Source organism: Oncorhynchus gorbuscha, linkage group LG05 (genome assembly GCF_021184085.1).
Source record: "Oncorhynchus gorbuscha isolate QuinsamMale2020 ecotype Even-year linkage group LG05, OgorEven_v1.0, whole genome shotgun sequence".
Lineage (NCBI taxonomy): Eukaryota > Metazoa > Chordata > Actinopteri > Salmoniformes > Salmonidae > Oncorhynchus > Oncorhynchus gorbuscha.
In genome coordinates, this window is record NC_060177.1 from 24,840,068 (window position 1) to 24,859,145 (window position 19,078).

Below are 19,078 nucleotides of genomic sequence, written 5' to 3' on the forward strand. Positions count from 1 at the left end.
AAGCACGCATGCTCACGCAATGGCCCCAAAGTTATTCTTCTCAAAATGTGTATTGGCGGATCGCAACCAACTGAAATATGCATACACTGCCAACTACTGTACTGGAGTGGGACGCTGTTCACGGCGCCCTTATTCGTCTATCTTCTTCTATGATATCATGGCGGTCCGCAAACAAACGTATAAAGCGCATGCCGCCACTTTATTAACACAGATAGTAGCACATCTTTGTTATTAATCTATTTCTCTTATAAAGCCCTTTGTTTCCACCTACTGTTCTGGAGTGTAAATTCATTACACTGTGTGACACAAAAGGGAAGATAAATCACTACCAACTAACCCTACATCCATTAAAACCTCACCCTTATTCCACAATGTAGCCCTATCTGATCCTACACCAGGCTGGCAGCCTGGGAGGACTGGACACTATCGTTCAACACACCTTGTAACTCCTCTGCAACAAAATCTTGTACACCCAAGTACTTCTCTGCAGCTGCCACCCCAACATCTATTTTCTGTGATTTTACGTTACATTTCTGCGGTACAGTTGACAACCATGGCTATGAATGCTAAGCACCCAACCTTACTGAAACCTATGTTATTCCTATTAATTCAATTCAAAAAGGTTTTATTGGCATGGAAAACATGTATTCCATTGCCAAAGCAAGTAAAATACACCAAAGTGAGAAGACACAAAACAACAACAAAAACGATTCAAATTTTACTGTCAATATTGCACTCAAAAAGGTTTTAAAAAGATAAAGACATTTCGCAGTGGAGGCTGCTGAGGGGAGGACAGCTCATAATAATGGCTGGAACAGAGCAAATAGAATGGCATCAAACCATGTGTTTGGTGTATATGATGGCATCCCACTGATTCCGCTCCAGTCATTACCACGAGCCCATCCTCCCTAATTAAGGTGCCACCAATCTCCTGTGATTTCAAGTGTTAGTATATATTATCAGCCATGCACGGTGTTTTAGCAATGTTCAAATAGTTATAGTATGTCTAGTAGGTAAAGATAAACATAAATATTGGGGATATTTAAAACATATATGCTCCACATGGTTACCCTTTTCTCTTGGCAACAGGCCACAAATCTTGCTGCTATGATTGCACACTGCAGAATTTCGCCGAACAGATATGGGAGTTTATCAATGTTTGGTTTGTTTTCAAATTCTTTGTGGATCTGTGGGAAATATGTATATCTATACATTTGGCAGGAGGTTAGGATGTGCCACTCAGTGTCCACCTCATTTTGTGAGTTGTGGGTTCATTGTCTGTCTTCTCTTTCCCCTCAGCATTAGAGGCTGCTGAGGGGACATTAGCTCATAATAATGGCCGGAACGGCGCACATGGAATGGCATAAAAAAAACTGGAAACCATATGTTTGATGTATTTGATACCATTCCACTGATTCCGCTCCAGTCATTACCATGAGCCCGGTCTCCCCAATTAAGGTGCCACCAACCTCCTGTGCCAGAGAGCCTATGGCAGCCTCTCTTGATCGCAAGTCTATGATCACTGAGTCTTTACATAATCAAGGATTTTCTTAATTTTGGGTCAGTCACAAGTTGTCAGGTATTTTCTGTTTAGGGCATTCTAATTTGCTCAGTCTTTAGTAATTATTTCAAGTGTGTCAAATAGGTATCTTTTTGCTTTCTCATAATTTGATTGGGTCTAATTGTGTTGCTATCCTGGGGCTCTGTGTGGTCTGTTTGTGTTGGAACAGAACCCCAGATCCAGCTGACCGAGGGGACTTTTCTTTAGGTTGATCTCTCTGTAGGTGATGGTGTTGTGGTGGAATGTGTGCGCATTGATTCCTTTTAGGTGGTTGTAGATTTTAACAGCTCTTTTCTGAATTTTGACAACAAGCGGGTATAGTCCTAATTCTGATGTGTTTTCTGGGTCTCTGTGCTCTTGGTTGGACATGTTTCTCAATTTCTTTCTCAGGGTTTTGCATTCTTCATCAAACCATTTGTCATTGTTGTTCATTTTGTTAGGTTGTCTGCTTGACACTTTCAGACTTGATAGAGAAGCTGAAAGGTCAAATGTACAGTTTAGTCTTTTTACTACCAAGTTTATAGTTTCACTATTGCAGTGAAATGTTTTGTCCAGGAAGTTGTCTAAATGGGATTAGATTTGTTGTTGCCTAACAGTTTTTTTTGGTAGATTTCCACTACTTTCCTTCCATCTATAGGGTTTCTTAATAGTATGCAGTTTGGTTGGCTTTGATGCCTCATGATAGTTTTACTTTGTTTAAGTAGGCTGTGATGTTGATGTGATCTGATAGGGGTGTCATTGGTCTGACTGTGAACGCTCTGAGAGACTCTAGGTTGAGGTTTGTGATAAATCAATCTAAAGTACTACAGCCAAGGGATGAGCTGTAGGTGTACCTACCATAGAAGTCCTCTTGAAGCCTACCATTGACAATGTACAGACCCAGCGTGCAACAGAGCTACAAGACTAGTGACCCATTTTTGTTGGTTGTTTTGTCATAGTTGTGTCTAGGGGGGCATATTTGGGAGGGAATACTGTCACCTCCAGGTAGGTGTTTGTCCCCCTGTGTGCTGAGAATGTCAGGTTCTTGTCCAGTTCTGGCATTTAGGTCATCACAGACTAGTATGTGTCCATGGCCTGGAAATTTATGACATCTTCCTCACCACCACAGACAGGTGCTGGCACTAAGACCGCTGTATAAGGAAATAAGCAAACGGGAAACCACTCACCCAGAGGTGGCACTCCTAGTGGCTGGAGACTTTAATGCAGGGAAACTAAAATCAGTTCTACCAAATTTCCATCAACATGTTAAATGTGCAACCAGCGGGGAAAATATTCTAGATCAACTGTACTCCACACACAGAGACGCGTACAAAGCTCTCCTTTAAACAGGTCAACATACACAAGGCTGCGGGGCCAGACGGATTACCATGTGCTGACCAACTGGCAGGTGTCTTCACATGTCCCTGATTGAGTCTGTAATACCAACATGTTTCAAGCAGACCACCATAGTCCCTGTGCCCAAGAACACAAAGGCAACCTGTCTAAATGACTACAGACCCATAGCACTCACGTCCGTAGCCATGAAGTGCTTTGAAAGGTTGGTAATAGCTCGCATCAACACCATTATCCCAGAAACCCTAGAACCACTCCAATTTGCATACCGCCCAAACAGATCCACAGATGATGCAATCTCTATTGCACTCCACACTGCCCTTTCCCACCTGGACAAAATGAACACTTATGTGAGACTGCTATTCATTTTGACTACAGCTCAGTGTTCAACACCATAGTACCCTCAGCTCATCACTAAGCTAAGGATCCTGGGACTAAACACCTCCCTCTACAACTGGATCCTGGACTTCCTGGTGGGCCGCCCCCAGGTGGTGAGGGTAGGTAGCAACACATCGGCCACGCTGATCCTCAACACTAGAGTTCCCCAGGGGTGTGTGCTCAGTCCCGTCCTGTACTCCCTATTCACCCACGACTGCATGGCCAGGCACAACTCAAACACCATCATTTAGTTTGCAGATGATACAACAGTGGTAGGCCTGATCACTGACAACAGCAAGACAACCTATAGGGAGGAGGTCAGAGACCTGGCCGGTTGGTGCCAGAATAACAACCTATCCCTCAACGTAACCAAGACTAAGGAGATGATTGTGGACTACAGGAAAAGGAGGACCGAGCACGACCCCATTCTCATCGACGGGGCTGTAGTGGAGCAGGTTGAGAGCTTCAAGTTTATTGGTGTCCACATCAACAACAAACTAGAGTGGTCCAAACACACCAAGACAGTGGTGAAGAGGGCACGACAAAGCCTATTCCCCCTCAGCAAACTAAAAAGATTTGGCATGGGTCCTGAGATCCTCAAAAGGTTCTACAGCTGCAACATCGAGAGCATCCTGACTGGTTGCATCACTGCCCGGTACGGTATTTTGCTCGCCCTCTGACCGCAAGGCACTACAGAGAGTAGTGCGTATGGCCCAGTACATCACTTGAGCTAAGCTGCCTGTCATCCAGGACCTCTACACCAGGCAGTGTCAGAGGAAGACCCTAAAAATTGTCAAAGACCCCAGCCACCACAGTCATAGACTGTTCTCTCTACTACCGCTTGGCAAGCGGTACCGGAGTGCCAAGTATAGGACAAAATGGATCCTCAACAGTTTTTACCACCAAGCCATAAGACTCATGAACAGGTAATCAAATTGCTACCCGGACTATTTGCATTGTGTGCCTCCCCCCAACCCCTCTTTTTACACTGCTGCTACTCTCTGTTTATCATATATGCATAGTCACTTTAACTATACATGCATGTACATACTACCTCAATTGGGCCGACCAACCAGTGCTCCCGCAGATTGCACCTTTTTTGCACTCTTGGTTAGAGCCTGTAAGTAAGCATTTCACTGTAAGTTCTACACCTGTTGTATTCGGCTCACATGACAAATAAACTTAGATTTGATTTGCTGGAAAAGCTATCTTCATTAAAGTATGGAGATTCAAGTAGGGGGAGTTAGCACGCAGGAGGACATTTTACTCTGTTGAGGTAATTTCCTTTAGAAATTCTAGCCAAATGTAAAATGTTGCTGCTTTGATTAATTTAATAGAGTAGGTTAAGTCTGATCTCTGTGTAACACCTGGTAATTTGGTGGCTGGGACTACAAGCTCCCTGTAACCTAGAGGGCAACCAGTGGGTCCATTTTCTCTGTTCCATGTTTCTTGCAGGATGACAATGTCTGAATTTCTGATTACTCTGGTGATGTCTGGGTACCTGATCTTTAGGCTGAAAGCAGATTACCTCAGACCTTGTATTTTCCAGAATGAGATAGCAAAAATGTTGTCGTCCATAGTGCTGTGTTGTTATTTGTGTGGTTTAGGCTTAGACCAATAGTTGTGAGCAGAGCATGCTGAGCATCTGATACATGCCTCTTAGATCACAGGATGGGGCTTGGGTGAGTGTAGGAGTGGGGGTTGTGCCTATCACTCTCTATTGGGGTCGGCCTACTCACAGGGAGCCACTTAGGATCCCTCACCCTGGATCCATAGAAGTTAGCACTCCTTTCCACGGTACCCTACTCCAGAGAACAAAGCAAGTCACAGGTCTTGTCCTGAGGCATGTGGTGTGGATGGCCCACACCCCTTGGACGGAAGACACACAGAAAATCATCACCAGTCCATTTCGAGTTACTTTCACTGTTTCAACAGTTTCCAACTTCCTCTCAACCCATCCTGGCACCACATATGGTTCAGTCAGAAGGCAAGTATCCATTCTCTCCAAAAATCTCACTACCACTGGACCAGAATCATCCTTGTCATCATCGAGACAAGGCTCGTACTCGACATCTTCACTGCACCTGCCACCACAGGTAATTCATCCTCACTCTCGTCAGGTTAAATTTTAGAGCTACCGATTGCGGTTTATTATTTTTGTACTTCACGCCAATTTTCCTCAACACACAGCTTCCCTCTACACTCAACTGCTTTCTTTCTTCCTCGAGATCAATTTCCACATCTCCACGCTTTTTCCACTCTTAAACCCGCTGTAATAGCAAACTGTTTAAATGGTTCTTCTATCTTGAATTTGCCGCCATGTTGCGTCGACTCAAAAATCTCTACCAGCCGCCATTACTCATCACGGCTCGCAATATTGATGTAGCTATTGTGCATTATCACCAATATCTGTATATACCGGGACTTTGATCACCAGTCAACCTGCTGTGTATTGACATTCATATTGCTATGCCTTACCTATGGATCATCATCTTGGGTCCATGAAATGGGGTATCAGCCTTCTCAGTGACACCCACAGAACACAAGTGTGAAGAGTTTACACAAATATTAAAGTCGTAGCTCTTATTGCAGGACTTTGACTGTGGGAAATCTCAGAAGGAATGAGCGTTACACCGAGGCCTGATATCAATTCCGTTGAGCATGTCTGGGACCTGTTGGATCGGAGGGCTAGGGCCATTCCCCTCCAGAAATGTCTGGGAACTTGCAGGTGACTTGGTGGAAGAGTGGGGTAACATCTCACAGCAAGAACTGGCAAATCTGGTGCAGGCCATGAGGATGAGATGCACTGCAGTACCTATTGCAGCTGGTGGCCACACCAGATACTGATTGTAGTAACTTTTGATTTTGACCCCCCCTTTGTTCAGGGACACATTATTCAATTTATGTTGGTCACATATCTGTGGCACTTGTTCAGTTTATGCTTCAGTTGTTGAATCTTATGTTCATACAACTATTTACAAATGTTAGATTTGCTGAAAATAAACACAGTTGATAGTGAGAGTACATTTATTTTTTTGCTGAGCATATGTGTATTGGCATTCATATTGCACTCTACCCCCTTACCCTATTTCATGGACCGTAAAACTTTGCCTGATCCATAGGTATCAGTCTACAAAAGACAATAAGTAGTTAATTTGACGAACAGAAAAAAGTTGAATCCGCACTGTGGATGTATTAGATTTCAGAACTGTGTTGGGGACATACTTATATGCCCTGTACAGCCTTACCTATTGATGTTGGATCCATGAACTGGGGTATCAGTCTACTTGTGATACCCAGAACTCTGAAGAGTTTACACATATATTAGCGTTGTTGCTCTTCTTGTGGGACTAACTGGGAAATCACCTCACTATCCAGCCTATTGTGCATATTGCAATGTACAGTGTGAGCAAGACAAAGGAGCTGATCGAGGACTACAGGAAAAGGCGGGACAAACAGGTCCCCATTAACATTAACGGGGCTGTAGTGGAGCGGGTCAAGAGTTTCAAGTTCCTTGGTGTCCACATCACCAACAATCTATCATGGTCCAGAAATACCAAGACAGCCGTGAAGAGGGCACGACAAAACCTTTTCCCCCTCAGGACACTGAAAAGATTTGGCATGGGTCCCCAGATCCTCAAAGTTTACAGCTGCACCATCGAGAGCATCCTGACCGGTTGCATCACTGCCTGGTATGGCAAATGCTTGGTCTCCGACTGCAAGGCACAACAGAGGGTAGTGCATACGGCCCCAGTACATTACTGGGGCCAAGCTTCTTGCAATCCAGGACCTATATTATAGGCGGTGTCAGAGGAAAGCCCATAAAAGCGTCACAGACTCCAGTCACCCAAGTCATAGACAGTTTTCTCTGCTACCACACGGCAAGCAGTACCGGAACGCCAAGTCTAGGACCAAAAGGCTCCTTAACAGCTTCTACCCCCCAAGCCATAAGACTGCTGGACAACTAATTAAATGGCCACCGGACTATTACATTGATCCCCCCCCCCCCCCCCCATTTGTTTTCTACACTGCTTCAACTCGCTGTTTATTATCTATGCATCCCCCACACACTGAGTCAGTACCGGTACCCCCTGTATATAGCCTCGTTATTGTTACTTTTTATAATTTTTGACTTTTGTTTATTTGGTAAATATTTTCTTAACCAACAGTGCAGTTCAAGTTAAGGGCTTGTAAGTAAGCATTTCACGGTAAGGTCTACTACACTTGTTGTATTCGGCGCATGTGACAAAAAGTTAGATTTGATTTATGCCTTGCCTATCTATGGCTCTTGGCTCCATGAAATGGGGTATCAGCCTAAAAATTAGCGATGTAGAATTTCATGGACCTAAGAGCCATGGGTAAGGCTGTACATTGCAATATGAATGTCAATATATACAGTAGTTTGACTGGTGAGCTTAGACTCTTCACAGTTGTGTTCTGTGGGTGTCACAAGTAGGCTGATACCCCAGTTCATGGACCCAACATCAATGGTTAAGGCTGTACAGGGCATAAAAGTATGTCCCCAACACAGTTCTGAAATCTAATACATCCACAGTGCGACTCCAATAATTTTTTGGTCAAATGAACTACGACTGTATTTTGTTTAATTTAATTATCAACATTTCAACCTTGTGATGCAGGATCTATTCAAAATACGGCATTATTCCACTATTTGTATCCGTTTGCATGTTTCAATGGGAGCCTTTTATTTTGAAGGCGAATTGCAAATTCCAGACACTTTTGTGGCGAATCCTTGTTGTGGCTAGCTTCACACAAGTCCAGCAACCCAACCTCTGTGCCATCGAGAGTAAACTGACGAGTCGAGCTGGGTAAACAACAGTGGTCGCCTCGAAGAGGCAGGAATGGGGACTTCATCGAGGGCCCTGATGGCAAATGGAATGGAATTTCTGTTTTTTCGTAGAAAAAACAGTATGTATTGCGTACTATGTTAATATGCCACATAAAGCCAGGAAAAATATTAAGTATTTTTCTCTCGGGTCTTCATTCAGGCGCTGATTTGTAACGACGTTGGTATTGCCACGGGCCCACTTCGATTGTGTTCCTGTTGTCAGTTTCACAACCCGGTGACTGTCGTTCGATCGCGATTTACTTGTGTCCCTTATTTAAGTTCACCCAGAGCATATGCAATTCAAAGGGAGTCACGAAATAACACAGAAGCCCACTTTCAAGAGAGTACAGGTATGTGTTCAGTCAATCAATATACGTTAGCTAGCGAGATAACTGTCTTTGTTTTTCTCTCAACGTTAGCTGGCTAACACGATCAGACAGTAGCCAGCGTACTGTAGCTAGCTAACAAGCTATTGTTTGCTCTGAAGATTCAGTAGTTAATGTTAGCTTGGTACGGTAGTAGCTAAAATGTCTTGTTGTGAGCCATTTGGGGTTGGCTAGCTAGCGAGTTAGGTGGCTAGCTACATTGGTTATTAGCAAATAGGATATTATCAGCGAGTTCATGAGAAACCCAACCTTTGAATGTGAAGATTTGCAGCCTTGCCATCTTGCTAACTAAGTAAACTAGTAAGCCAAGGCCATGTAGCTATAGCCATTTGTTTATTACATTTTACGATGAACTCGGACGTAACCCAAATAGCGAACGTTAGGTTAACCAAATAAGACCACTCCGTGTAGAACTGACTTAATTAAACGTTAGCTTACTAGTGCTGGCTAAAGTTGGGCAACATCAAAATATGTTGTATCTGTGACTGACAGGATGAGGAGGATGATGTCGAAATGTATATCACAATATTTACAAGTAATGAAACTGCGCTGTCAAATTAGCCTAAAAGCGTGTTGTTTGTAGACTGGCGTTAATATGGCTAGAGAAGAAAACAAAATGCTGAAGACACTTGCAGCAGTCTATTTCATATTTGGTATGGCTTTGGTTGTAATATTTATGTGGCAGGTAACCTAGTGGTTTGAGCGTTGGACCAGTAACCGAAAGGTTGCAAGATCAAATCCCCGAGCTGACAAGGTACAAATCTGTTGTTCTGCCCCTGAACAAGGCAGTTAACCCACTGTTCCTAGGATGGCATTGAAAATAAGAATTTGTTCTTAACTGACTTGACTAGTTAAATAAAGGTAAAAATGAAACAAATATGCTTTAAAAAAATAAAGATTAAATAGACAGACTTGGACAATTAGTAGGGTTATGTACCTAAAGAGCCAGAGACCAAATTACGAAATATCTCTGACTGAGGCCTAGTACACGCCAGAAAACATTAGGCAAATACTGTCACAATGGTTTAAATGTCGTTGTTTTTTTGCATAAAGGAGAACATTGTCAACCGAATGACTCATTATTAGAAAACTAGATGTGTACACTTGGGACCAGTCAATCGTTAATTATCCTGCCCTACATTCTCTGCACTGTTCCAGTATAAGAAGCACCAATACTTCTTCCCTCATGATATGTTTTGGTTTATGTTCACGATGTTGATGACACTATCTATGATAGAAGACACCTACTCCCATAGTCACAATTTGGAGAACAATAACGCATCACTGGATTGATTTAAACCTGCAATATGTAACTTTTTGGATGACCCGAACAAATTAACATAGAAATGTAAGTTATAGATCTGCCATTCTCATCGAAAGCAACACCAAAGCCGCGTTTCCATTGGCACTTTGAATTCAACCCAGGCTGGGCTGGCCTTGGTGGGATAGCTCAAATTAAATTTCCACTCCCCCCAGAAATGATAAATGATGTCATGTTGCAAGGTAGCCAATATGTGACTGCAGCTGGCTTCGCTGATGTTGAAGTGCCAGTCAACCATGTATTTAGCTTGCTGACGTTTGCTAACTAAACGTTAGCGTTGTTAGCATAACTAATAATTCCTACCTTGCTTGCCATGGTGTTGGCTATTAACTAGCTAGCAAACCAGGCGATCGGTTTGATATGATGTAGCTAGCTTAAATACGACATGTCCAGCTAAAATTCCTGCTAGCGTGTTTCAACTCTGATTTGGTAGCTAGCATTTGAGGGGTGATAGTTCTCATTAAAAGGTTATTGTGTAGTGTACAAATGAATAAAGGATCCAGTTTTGGTGGTAATTTGTGTTATGTCTAGCTACTGCAGTACCGCTTGTTCATGCGCTAGCTAACAGCAACAAGCCCAGACAAGCCAGCTAAACGTATCCGCAACCAGCAGTGATCCACTTGGTGGTTGCATAGTAATGGCGTCACCAACCCGAATTCGAATCGAGCTGGCGCCAGTTGTGAAACTGGGCTGCGCTGGCCCGGGTTTCCCTCGACCCAAGTCGAATCTGCCCCAAATTTTAAGTGCCAGTGGAAACGGGGCTTTGGAAGCGGTAGCTCTGTTCTGTGTTCTATTTCTATGCTTACGTAATTAAATGTAGTTTTTGCGTCTTTTACTTTCGGTTTTGTACACCAGCTTCAAGCAGCTGAAAATACTATATTTTTGGTTATGGAAAATATATTTCACAGCGGTTTGGTACAATTATTCTCTACACTATTCTTGCTTATTTTGTCACAAACTGAAATTAGGCAAACTGGTATAATTTTAGGAAATGGCAGAGCACCTTAAATGATATGAGCTAGAAATAAACTTAATTGTAGCTACACACATTCCCTTGTTACTATGGCAGTTTCTAAAACCCACTGGATGCCATATTGCAGAGCAGTGACACAGTTATAGAATGATAATAGTGGGGCCTATTTCAGCATTTCCCCTCAGCACATCAGCATGGTTATTTATTTATTTGTCAGTTTTAGTTTGACTTGACAAAATAGTGATATGACTGTTCATCAGAAGTAATCACATCTGTTCTGCCCACAGAATTGTAGTAGTATTGAAATATGCCTACATCATGGCACTATTCTCTCAAGCCTGTATTTACATTTGTCATTTAGCAGACGCTCTTATCCAGAGCGACTTACAAATTGGTGCATTCACCTTATGACATCCAGTGGAACAGTCACTTTACAATAGTGCATCTAAATCTTAAAGCGGGGGGGGGGGGGGTGAGAGTGATTACTTATCCTATCCTAGGTATTCCTTAAAGAGGTGGGGTTTCAGGTGTCTCCGGAAGGTGGTGATTGACTGACTTATTTGAGATGTCAAAACCTTGTAGGATATATAGTACCATGCACTAATAGGAAATCAATGCTTAATCACTCAAAGGTTGTCTAGGTGTTCATTCTTTGAATTATTTTGTATGTGTTTATACAAATGGCCATTCTTGTCAGCACATTAGGGGTTTTTCATCCCATTTGGAGTATGTAATGCTGTCGATGTTAGCAGTGCTGGTTGGTTCATAGGGCATTAGAAGAACCCCTGTGATTGGGATGAGGATGACATCTTAGCTTCTCAGAAGGGCCAATCATAGCGGCAATGTATGAAGCACTGTGCCCGCTTACTCAAAGCTGTTCGCTTTTTGTTTCTTGGCTAACATGTTGTCAACCTTTTTTTGTAGAGACATGAATGTGTAACTTCCTGTTCTGCAGTTCATTGCACTGTTTTCTACTATTATTGACTGATAGAAGTACTGCATAATGAGTTCCGATTCACCCCACAATTTGAGTCACACCTTGCACAGAACACATTGACAAACCTGCACTCAAAATAGAAAAAGCTAAATTAGGTAAAGGTTTGGGATAGGTTTAATAATTTGTGTCCTTGCGTAGGTGTTAGATTTGGTTTTTCAGCAGCCATTGCTGAAACTGTGTGTCGAGAAGCTCAAGATAGGTCTGCGTTGTGCTCCTCAAGGAATGAATTAAAGCAGTTTCCCATAAATGCCCTCTCCTCTGAAATGTCTCCACCTTGGTGCCAGGGGGGATTGATTGCCAAGGTGGCTGTCCTCTGAGGCTGCTGTGTGTCATGGCGCAGCTCGCTCTGCGGCACAGGGACTCATCAGTGGCTCACAGGGGGAGCCTCAGAGGATCATGGGTCGGGGCTTTGGTTCCCTTGCAGCAGTTATACTTTGGGACCTAGGGAGGGGGCATCTCAGGAAGCCCCCGGCCCCCCCTAGCCCCAGTTCCCAGAAGTCTCCACCTGCGGCATCCTCTTCCTTCTCTTTGCTCATGAGATGGAAACACAGTCATGATACACAAGTGTTTTCATGAATACTGTATCAGGTATTTGTTCAGTGCTACTCTTAATGTTTGTTTTCTTTAGTAGGCTAGGCTACACATTGAGGGCTCCTGGCCAGATACCCTCTCCTGTTGTCTAGTCTGTGAGGTTGATAATCATGCTTTAATGGTAGTCAACTCATGGCTACACAAACCCTTGAGTTGTGGAGGATTCGTGAGGATTTGATGATCCCTAGTGGTTGACCCACTCAGGGTTTCTTTGCAGTTTGAAGACCAGCAACCACACAATCCTTATGTTTCCTGCATGCCTCAATCTACTTATGGGTCACTGGGGTTTAATATGCATATGGAGAATTCCAGCAGAAAGTCAACATGAGAAAGTAATTTTCTTATTTTAAAGTGAAACCAACATGCCAATATTGTATACACTCCCCCCAAGGGGTACTATAGACAAACACATCAAACTTTTAATTTATATTTTGTTTGTCCATTCTGTGAGACATTTTAAAGTTGTGGTTTTGCATGCAAATGTAACATCCATAACTATGGAATTACTCTTGTCCAAATAATGGGTGGGGGAAGTGGCTTCCACCCCAGGCACTCACTGACTGACTGGGTTTTGCAGTAGGTTTGCATTCTAGTGTATGCTCATGAACACACCAAATTACACTCTGCACTACTTTCCAGGTGCAGGTTTTCACACACTTTATGATCATTAAATAAGCTAATAGTGCTGCATGCTCATGTGTGGTGTTGTGTAACATCAAGATCTCAGGGTCAGCGAATGGAATGCAACAGCCCGGATAGTATTGCAGTATTTGCTGTAGCTACGGCGAAAACACTGTGACCTGACCACAGTTGCTGGGTGCTTTTCTTTTTCTTTGCCTGACATGTGCTAACATAGGGCCCTATAAAATCTGTAAAAAAAAATTGCCAATTCCTTTTCTCTCTCAAATTCTTTTATCTTAGTTTTCCCAGGTTTCTGAAATGTTCCAGTTTTTGTCAGGTTTTCGCTCTCAACCAGAAGTCGACCGATTATGATTTTTTTGAACGCCGATACTGATTACTGGAGGACCATAAAAGCCGATACCGATTTATCGGCCGTATCTTTTTTTCCTTTTTCTTCTCCATTTAAAAAAAACATTTATTTATTTATTTGTAATAATGACAATTACAACAATACTGAATGAACACTTATTTTAACTTAATATAACACATTAATAAAAATCCATTTAGCCTCAATTAAATAATGAAACATGTTCAATTTGGTTTAAATAATGCAAACAAAGTGTTGGAGAAGTAAAAGTGCAACATGTGCCATGTAAAAAAGCTAACGTTTGAGTTCCTTGCTCAGAACGTGAGAACATATGAACGTTGGTGGTTCCTTTTAACATTCCAAGGTAAGAGGTTTTAGGTTGAATATAGTATTTATAGGACTATTTCTCTCTATACCATTTGTATTTCATATACCTTTGACTATTGGATGTTCTTATAGGCACTTTAGTATTGCCAGTGTAACAGTATAGCTTCCGTCCCTCTCCTCGCCCCTACCTGGGCTCGAACACATCGACAAAAGCCACACTCGAAGCAGCGTTACCCATCGCTCCACAAAAGCCGCGGCCCTTGCAGAGCAAGGGGAACAACTACTCCAAGTCTCAGAGCTAGTGACATTTGAAACGCTATTAGCGCACACCCAGCTAACAAGCTAGCCATTTCACATTGGTTACACCAGCCATTAGGTTGGTAGGCTTGAAGTCATGAACAGCGCTGTGCATGCGAAGAGCTGCTGGCAAAATGCACAAAAGTGCTATGTGAATGAATGCTTACGAGCCTGCTGCTGCCTACCATCGCTCAGTCAGACTGCTCTATCAAATCATAGACTTAATTATAACGCACATAATAACACACAGAAATACAAGCCTTTGGTCATTAATATGGTCGAATCCGGAAACTATCATTTAGAAAACAAAACGTTTATTCTTTCAGTGAAATACTCAACCTTTCGATATTTTTATCTAACGGCTGGCATCCCTAAGTCTAAATATTCCTGTTACATTGCACAACCTTCAATGTAATGTCACAATTACGTAAAATTCTGTCAAATTAGTTCGCAATGAGCCAGGCTGCCCAAACTGTTGCATATACCCTGACTCTGCGTGCAATGAACGCAAGATAAATGACACAATTTCACCTGGTTAATATTGCCTGCTAACCTGAATTTCTTTTAGCTAAATATGCTGGTTTAAAAATATATACTTCTGTGTATTGATTTTAAGAAAGGCATTGGTGTTTATGGTTAGGTACAGTCGTCCAACGATTGTGCTTTTTTCGCAAATACGCTTTTGTTAAATCATCCCCCAGCGTTGCATCGATTATATGCAACGCAGGACACGCTAGATTAACTAGTAATATCATCAGCCATTTGTAGTTGTAACTAGTGATTAAGATTGATTGTTTTTTATAAGTTTAATGCTAGCTAGCAACTTACCTTGGCTTCTACTGCATTTGCGTAACAGGCAGGCTCCTCGTGGAGTGCAATGAGAGGCAGGTGGTTTGAGTGTTAAACAAGTTAACTGTAAGGTTGCAAGATTGGATCCCCCGAGCTGACAATGTGAAAATCTGTCGATCTGCCCCTGAACAAGGCAGTTAACCCACCGTTCCTAGGCCGTCATTAAAAATAAGAATGTGTTCTTAACTGACTTGCCTAGTTAAATAAAGGTATATAAAAAAAATCGCCAAAATCGGCGCCCAAAAATACTGATTTCCGATTGTTATGAAACCTTCAAATCGGCCCTAATGAATCGGCCATTCCGATTAATTGGTCGACCTCTACTCTCAACCAGACGTTTTAATAGAAAAACAACAATATTTGATGTTTTAAGAACACAAAAATGCTTAAAGCACACCAGGAGACAATTATTTGAGTCTGGGAAAATGTAAGATATTTATATTTTGGAATGTAATTACCCTTTTAATTCAAGTGAGCACCTAGCAAGAGAATGCTGTTTTTGTAGCAGACATGATGGTCGAGTTTTCTAACCAAATACTCATGATATCATTCTGCCAGGTAAGCATAGGCTACTTAGTAGTTAACATTAATTGAGAAAGATGGAAAAGCTCTCCCAAACTATCAGACAGGTTTGAGTTAGCATCATCGCTAACAGCTACACAAAGTGGTAGACGCTCGCACCTCACACAGACGGGCATTCTCATTGCCTCTTCAGAAAGTTGCAGGAAATACAAATGACTGATGCTTTCTGTTCTTGTCTTATGATAAACTTATGGAAATGTATTACTGTTCAATGCATTTACTTGATTCCCTACTAAGTTCAATATGTTTTTGAATATTGTTGAATTCCGTTTTAATGTCTGGATTCGGTGACTCTGCCGTCATTCTCCGCATTGTGGATTTTATCGGGCCCGTCTAACAGTAAATACATGTTTTTGATGCTTAGAACAGAACCTTCACTTACTATAATGTGTGCTTGTGTCTTGTGGGTGCATTGCTATAGCCTATGCTACTATCTTATCGTTTGAGGCTTAGTATTATTACATGCGGATTTTGAACATTCAAAGTGACTGGGAAATGTCCATGGCAGCCATTGCTGTCACCTCAGCTTGCTACATAACTTCTGAGTGATAGGAAGCAGGAGCGCCACCACCAATCAGCCTCCACTACTGAGCAAACACCTATTGTTACAATGACAACTAGCATAGCCATGTCAGCAAAATAATTTTGACTGAACTCCCACACATCCGATTTGGTCACTTGTAACTTGCTGTTTGGACAGTCAGTATTCCAAAGCAGTTTTGAAAAACAAAACTGATTTGAGCATTAAAGCCTGTAGTGTGAACAATGCGTTATATCATAGACTTCATTGTTTTCAAACTTAGCCTTGTCAATACACAGGATATTGCAGGCTGGAGATTGGCAATTAGTATGTCTTTTACACATTACGGTTTAATCAGTACGGCTTCATTAGGCCAACCATTATAAGGCCTCTAAAGGATAGTTTACAATGTCCAGTTCACTTGTCATTAAATAAAACATCTCATAAAGTGGGATTTTATTCTGAATCTTAGTTTGAGGTGTTTTACTGGTGGATCAAGTATAGGAAAACACCACCCTGCCAGCTGTGTGCACGTTATACCACTCCACCACACCAAGAAGTAGGCCAATGAATGGAGCTAACATGCCTTTTTAAACAGATGGCTGCTTTCATAATTCAAAGGAAAGGACTTGAGGTGACTGCACTGAAGCAGAAGACATTTTACTCTGTCCTCCCCTTGGTGAAAGGCTTCTTTTTTTAAATAGAAACTGTGTGATTAGACTAGACAATTTTAGGAAAGGAGGAAGTGTGATAAATGAAGAGGGATGGAGAGGGGAAGTGTGATAAATGAAGAGGGATAGAGAGGGGAAGTGTGATAAATGAAGAGGGATGGAGAGGGGAAGTGTGATAAATGAGGAGGGATGGATGGAAAGGAGGAAAGTGGTGAGATTAGGCCTATATGAAGGCCTAGAAGCTTTTATTTCAGTAAGAGTTTATGCTAGGCTAGTGTTTTGATGCCAGCATGCTTGTTGCTTGTAGCCTGGTACCTTCTGAAGATATCGATAAGCGAGTTCTCCAGTCCATTCTGTTCCTGTAATGCCATTATGAAGATGTCTCCTAATCTCCCCACGCAGCCTTTCCAGCCTTTATCACTCTACAATAGAGAATTGAGCTGGAGACATTCAACTGGTCAAAGGGATGCTCCAGTGTTTGTTTCCACCTTTTCCATATTACCAGGCTGCATGACCTTACTTTGCTCATCAGTTTCCTTCATTACAGCATCGAGCCTAGCCAGCATACTGAGATTAGTCCCAGATTACCACCCAGTCTGAGTCATGCTCTGCCAGGAATGGATAATCAAACAAATGCTACACAACTGACTCAGCCCAAGGCCTCAATTAATTTGCTCTCAAAAAACAAACCATGGTGCACTGTTTTTGCCTACACAACCAGATAGCGAGTGCCCCTATATTACCACCACATGTAAATATTATCATAATACATTTAGCCCATATTTCTGTTCATAAACTCCATTGAAAAACAATGATCGCACTTTGTTAGTGTCTAACGTTTATCTTCTCTTGTTTCACAGAACTAGGTTAGTTGCGGTGCCGCCAATGGACCTATAGGAGTTGGAGCTGGTGGAAGTGTATTTGGCATTGCCTCTGCGTGGACCAGGCAGCATGAAGAGCGAGGTGCCCTCTGAGGCCCAGGGTAGACAGGAGCACCTGAAGGGTCCGCTGGCCAATCCAGAGCCCATGGAGACAGCCAAGAGCTTCCCTGCCAACATGGAGGTGATCAGCAAGGCAGGCAGCGAGTTTGCACAGCTGTGTGCCGAGACTAGGCACCGGCCCCTGAGCCACACAGGGGCCCGCAGAGACCCAGACAGGGGCCTTCCCGGACGCAAAAAGCGCAAGAGCCAACAACCAGGGCCGTCGGACTGCTCCCTGAAGGAGGGTCGTGTCAGTGAGGGCTCTCTTCCCCTTCAGCGCCACCAGCCAGATATCTTGGAGCGTCGCAGCGAGAACGAACGCAACCCAGAGTCCTCGTTCAGTGACTGTGCCTCCTCTCCCTCCTCCAGCCTGCGCTTTGGGGATTCGGATACTATGAGCTCAGAGGAAGAGGTGGAGGCTGGAGGGACGGGAGCAGCAGGGGGACCGCAGCCCGCACAGCAGGCGCCGGTCTCCACCACAGGGGGCGGGACCGGGGTGGGTCAGCGCACCATTCTGGGTCGGACTCGGGGAAGCCGCTCTCATAAGTGGGCACGGTTGGAGATGGAGCCGGTGCCGGTGCTGCTGAAGCGGCCGTGTCTGAGCGGGCGGCGGTCACTGCATAGGAAGCGGTTTGTGAAGCCTGGGCCCGGCGCCATCCAGCGGACTCAGAAGCAGAAAGAGCGCCTACTTCTCCAGAGGAAGAAGCGGGAGGTAATCGCTCGCAGGAAATACGCGCTGCTCCACAGCACCAGCAGCTCCAGTGAGGAGCTGACCAGCGAGTCATCCTCACCCTCGTCCACAGAGGCAGAGGACGAGCTATATGTCGACGTCAGCAGCAGTAGCAGCCAGCCAAGCAGCGCAGCTGTGGCCACAGGTAAACTCACCCTCCTTATGCACTCTGGTGCGTGCTTCAGACTTTTTCTCTTGCGCACGGGCACACACATTTTAAAAACTTTTTCTGAATTACACATTACAGTCGAGAAGGATTCAAACATTTCATAGGTCATGGAAAAATGAACACTTATGGATACAGAAAACACATTCTTCTCCATACAGCTAAGCTGCCCATGACTGCTGACAGAGGAGTACCTCGCTAGCTGCTTTGCCTTTGTTCTACGCAGGTCTGCAATCTGAAGGCCACGTACTGTCAACCTATGTACATGGCCGAAGATCCCAAATATCAGCACTACAAAGTTTGCACTGATAGCCAAGGCTGTTTAGACGTGACACAAGGGGCTGGTATTTCAGCAAATTCTCAGTAAAGGTCTGCTCCATCTAGGAGTCAAAAGAGTAACCCACTTCCTAAATGAGCACCCCCGCCCCCACAACAACAGAAGCTGGCATTTTGTGAGAAAAAAACACACACACAATCCCCAAAGAGAGGAACATTTTCATCACTCCTTTGACTCGGAGCTTGCAATGACTTATGACATGAAGCTGCTCTGACCAGGGTAAATTGTACTGGTCCTTACACT

General features: G+C 43.3%; 1 protein-coding gene across 1 annotated transcript in view; it reads left to right on the forward strand.

Moving 5' to 3' along the window:
- The first annotated feature begins 8,059 nt into the window (after positions 1-8,059).
- The window catches only part of LOC124035729 (E3 ubiquitin-protein ligase Arkadia-like), a 52,437-nt gene continuing 41,418 nt past the window's right edge, over positions 8,060-19,078 (forward strand). Inside the window, 2 exon segments of the mRNA XM_046349343.1 lie at positions 8,060-8,200; positions 17,483-18,477. Of these exon segments, the coding sequence (XP_046205299.1) occupies positions 17,574-18,477 (904 nt within the window). The 5' untranslated portion in view covers positions 8,060-8,200; positions 17,483-17,573.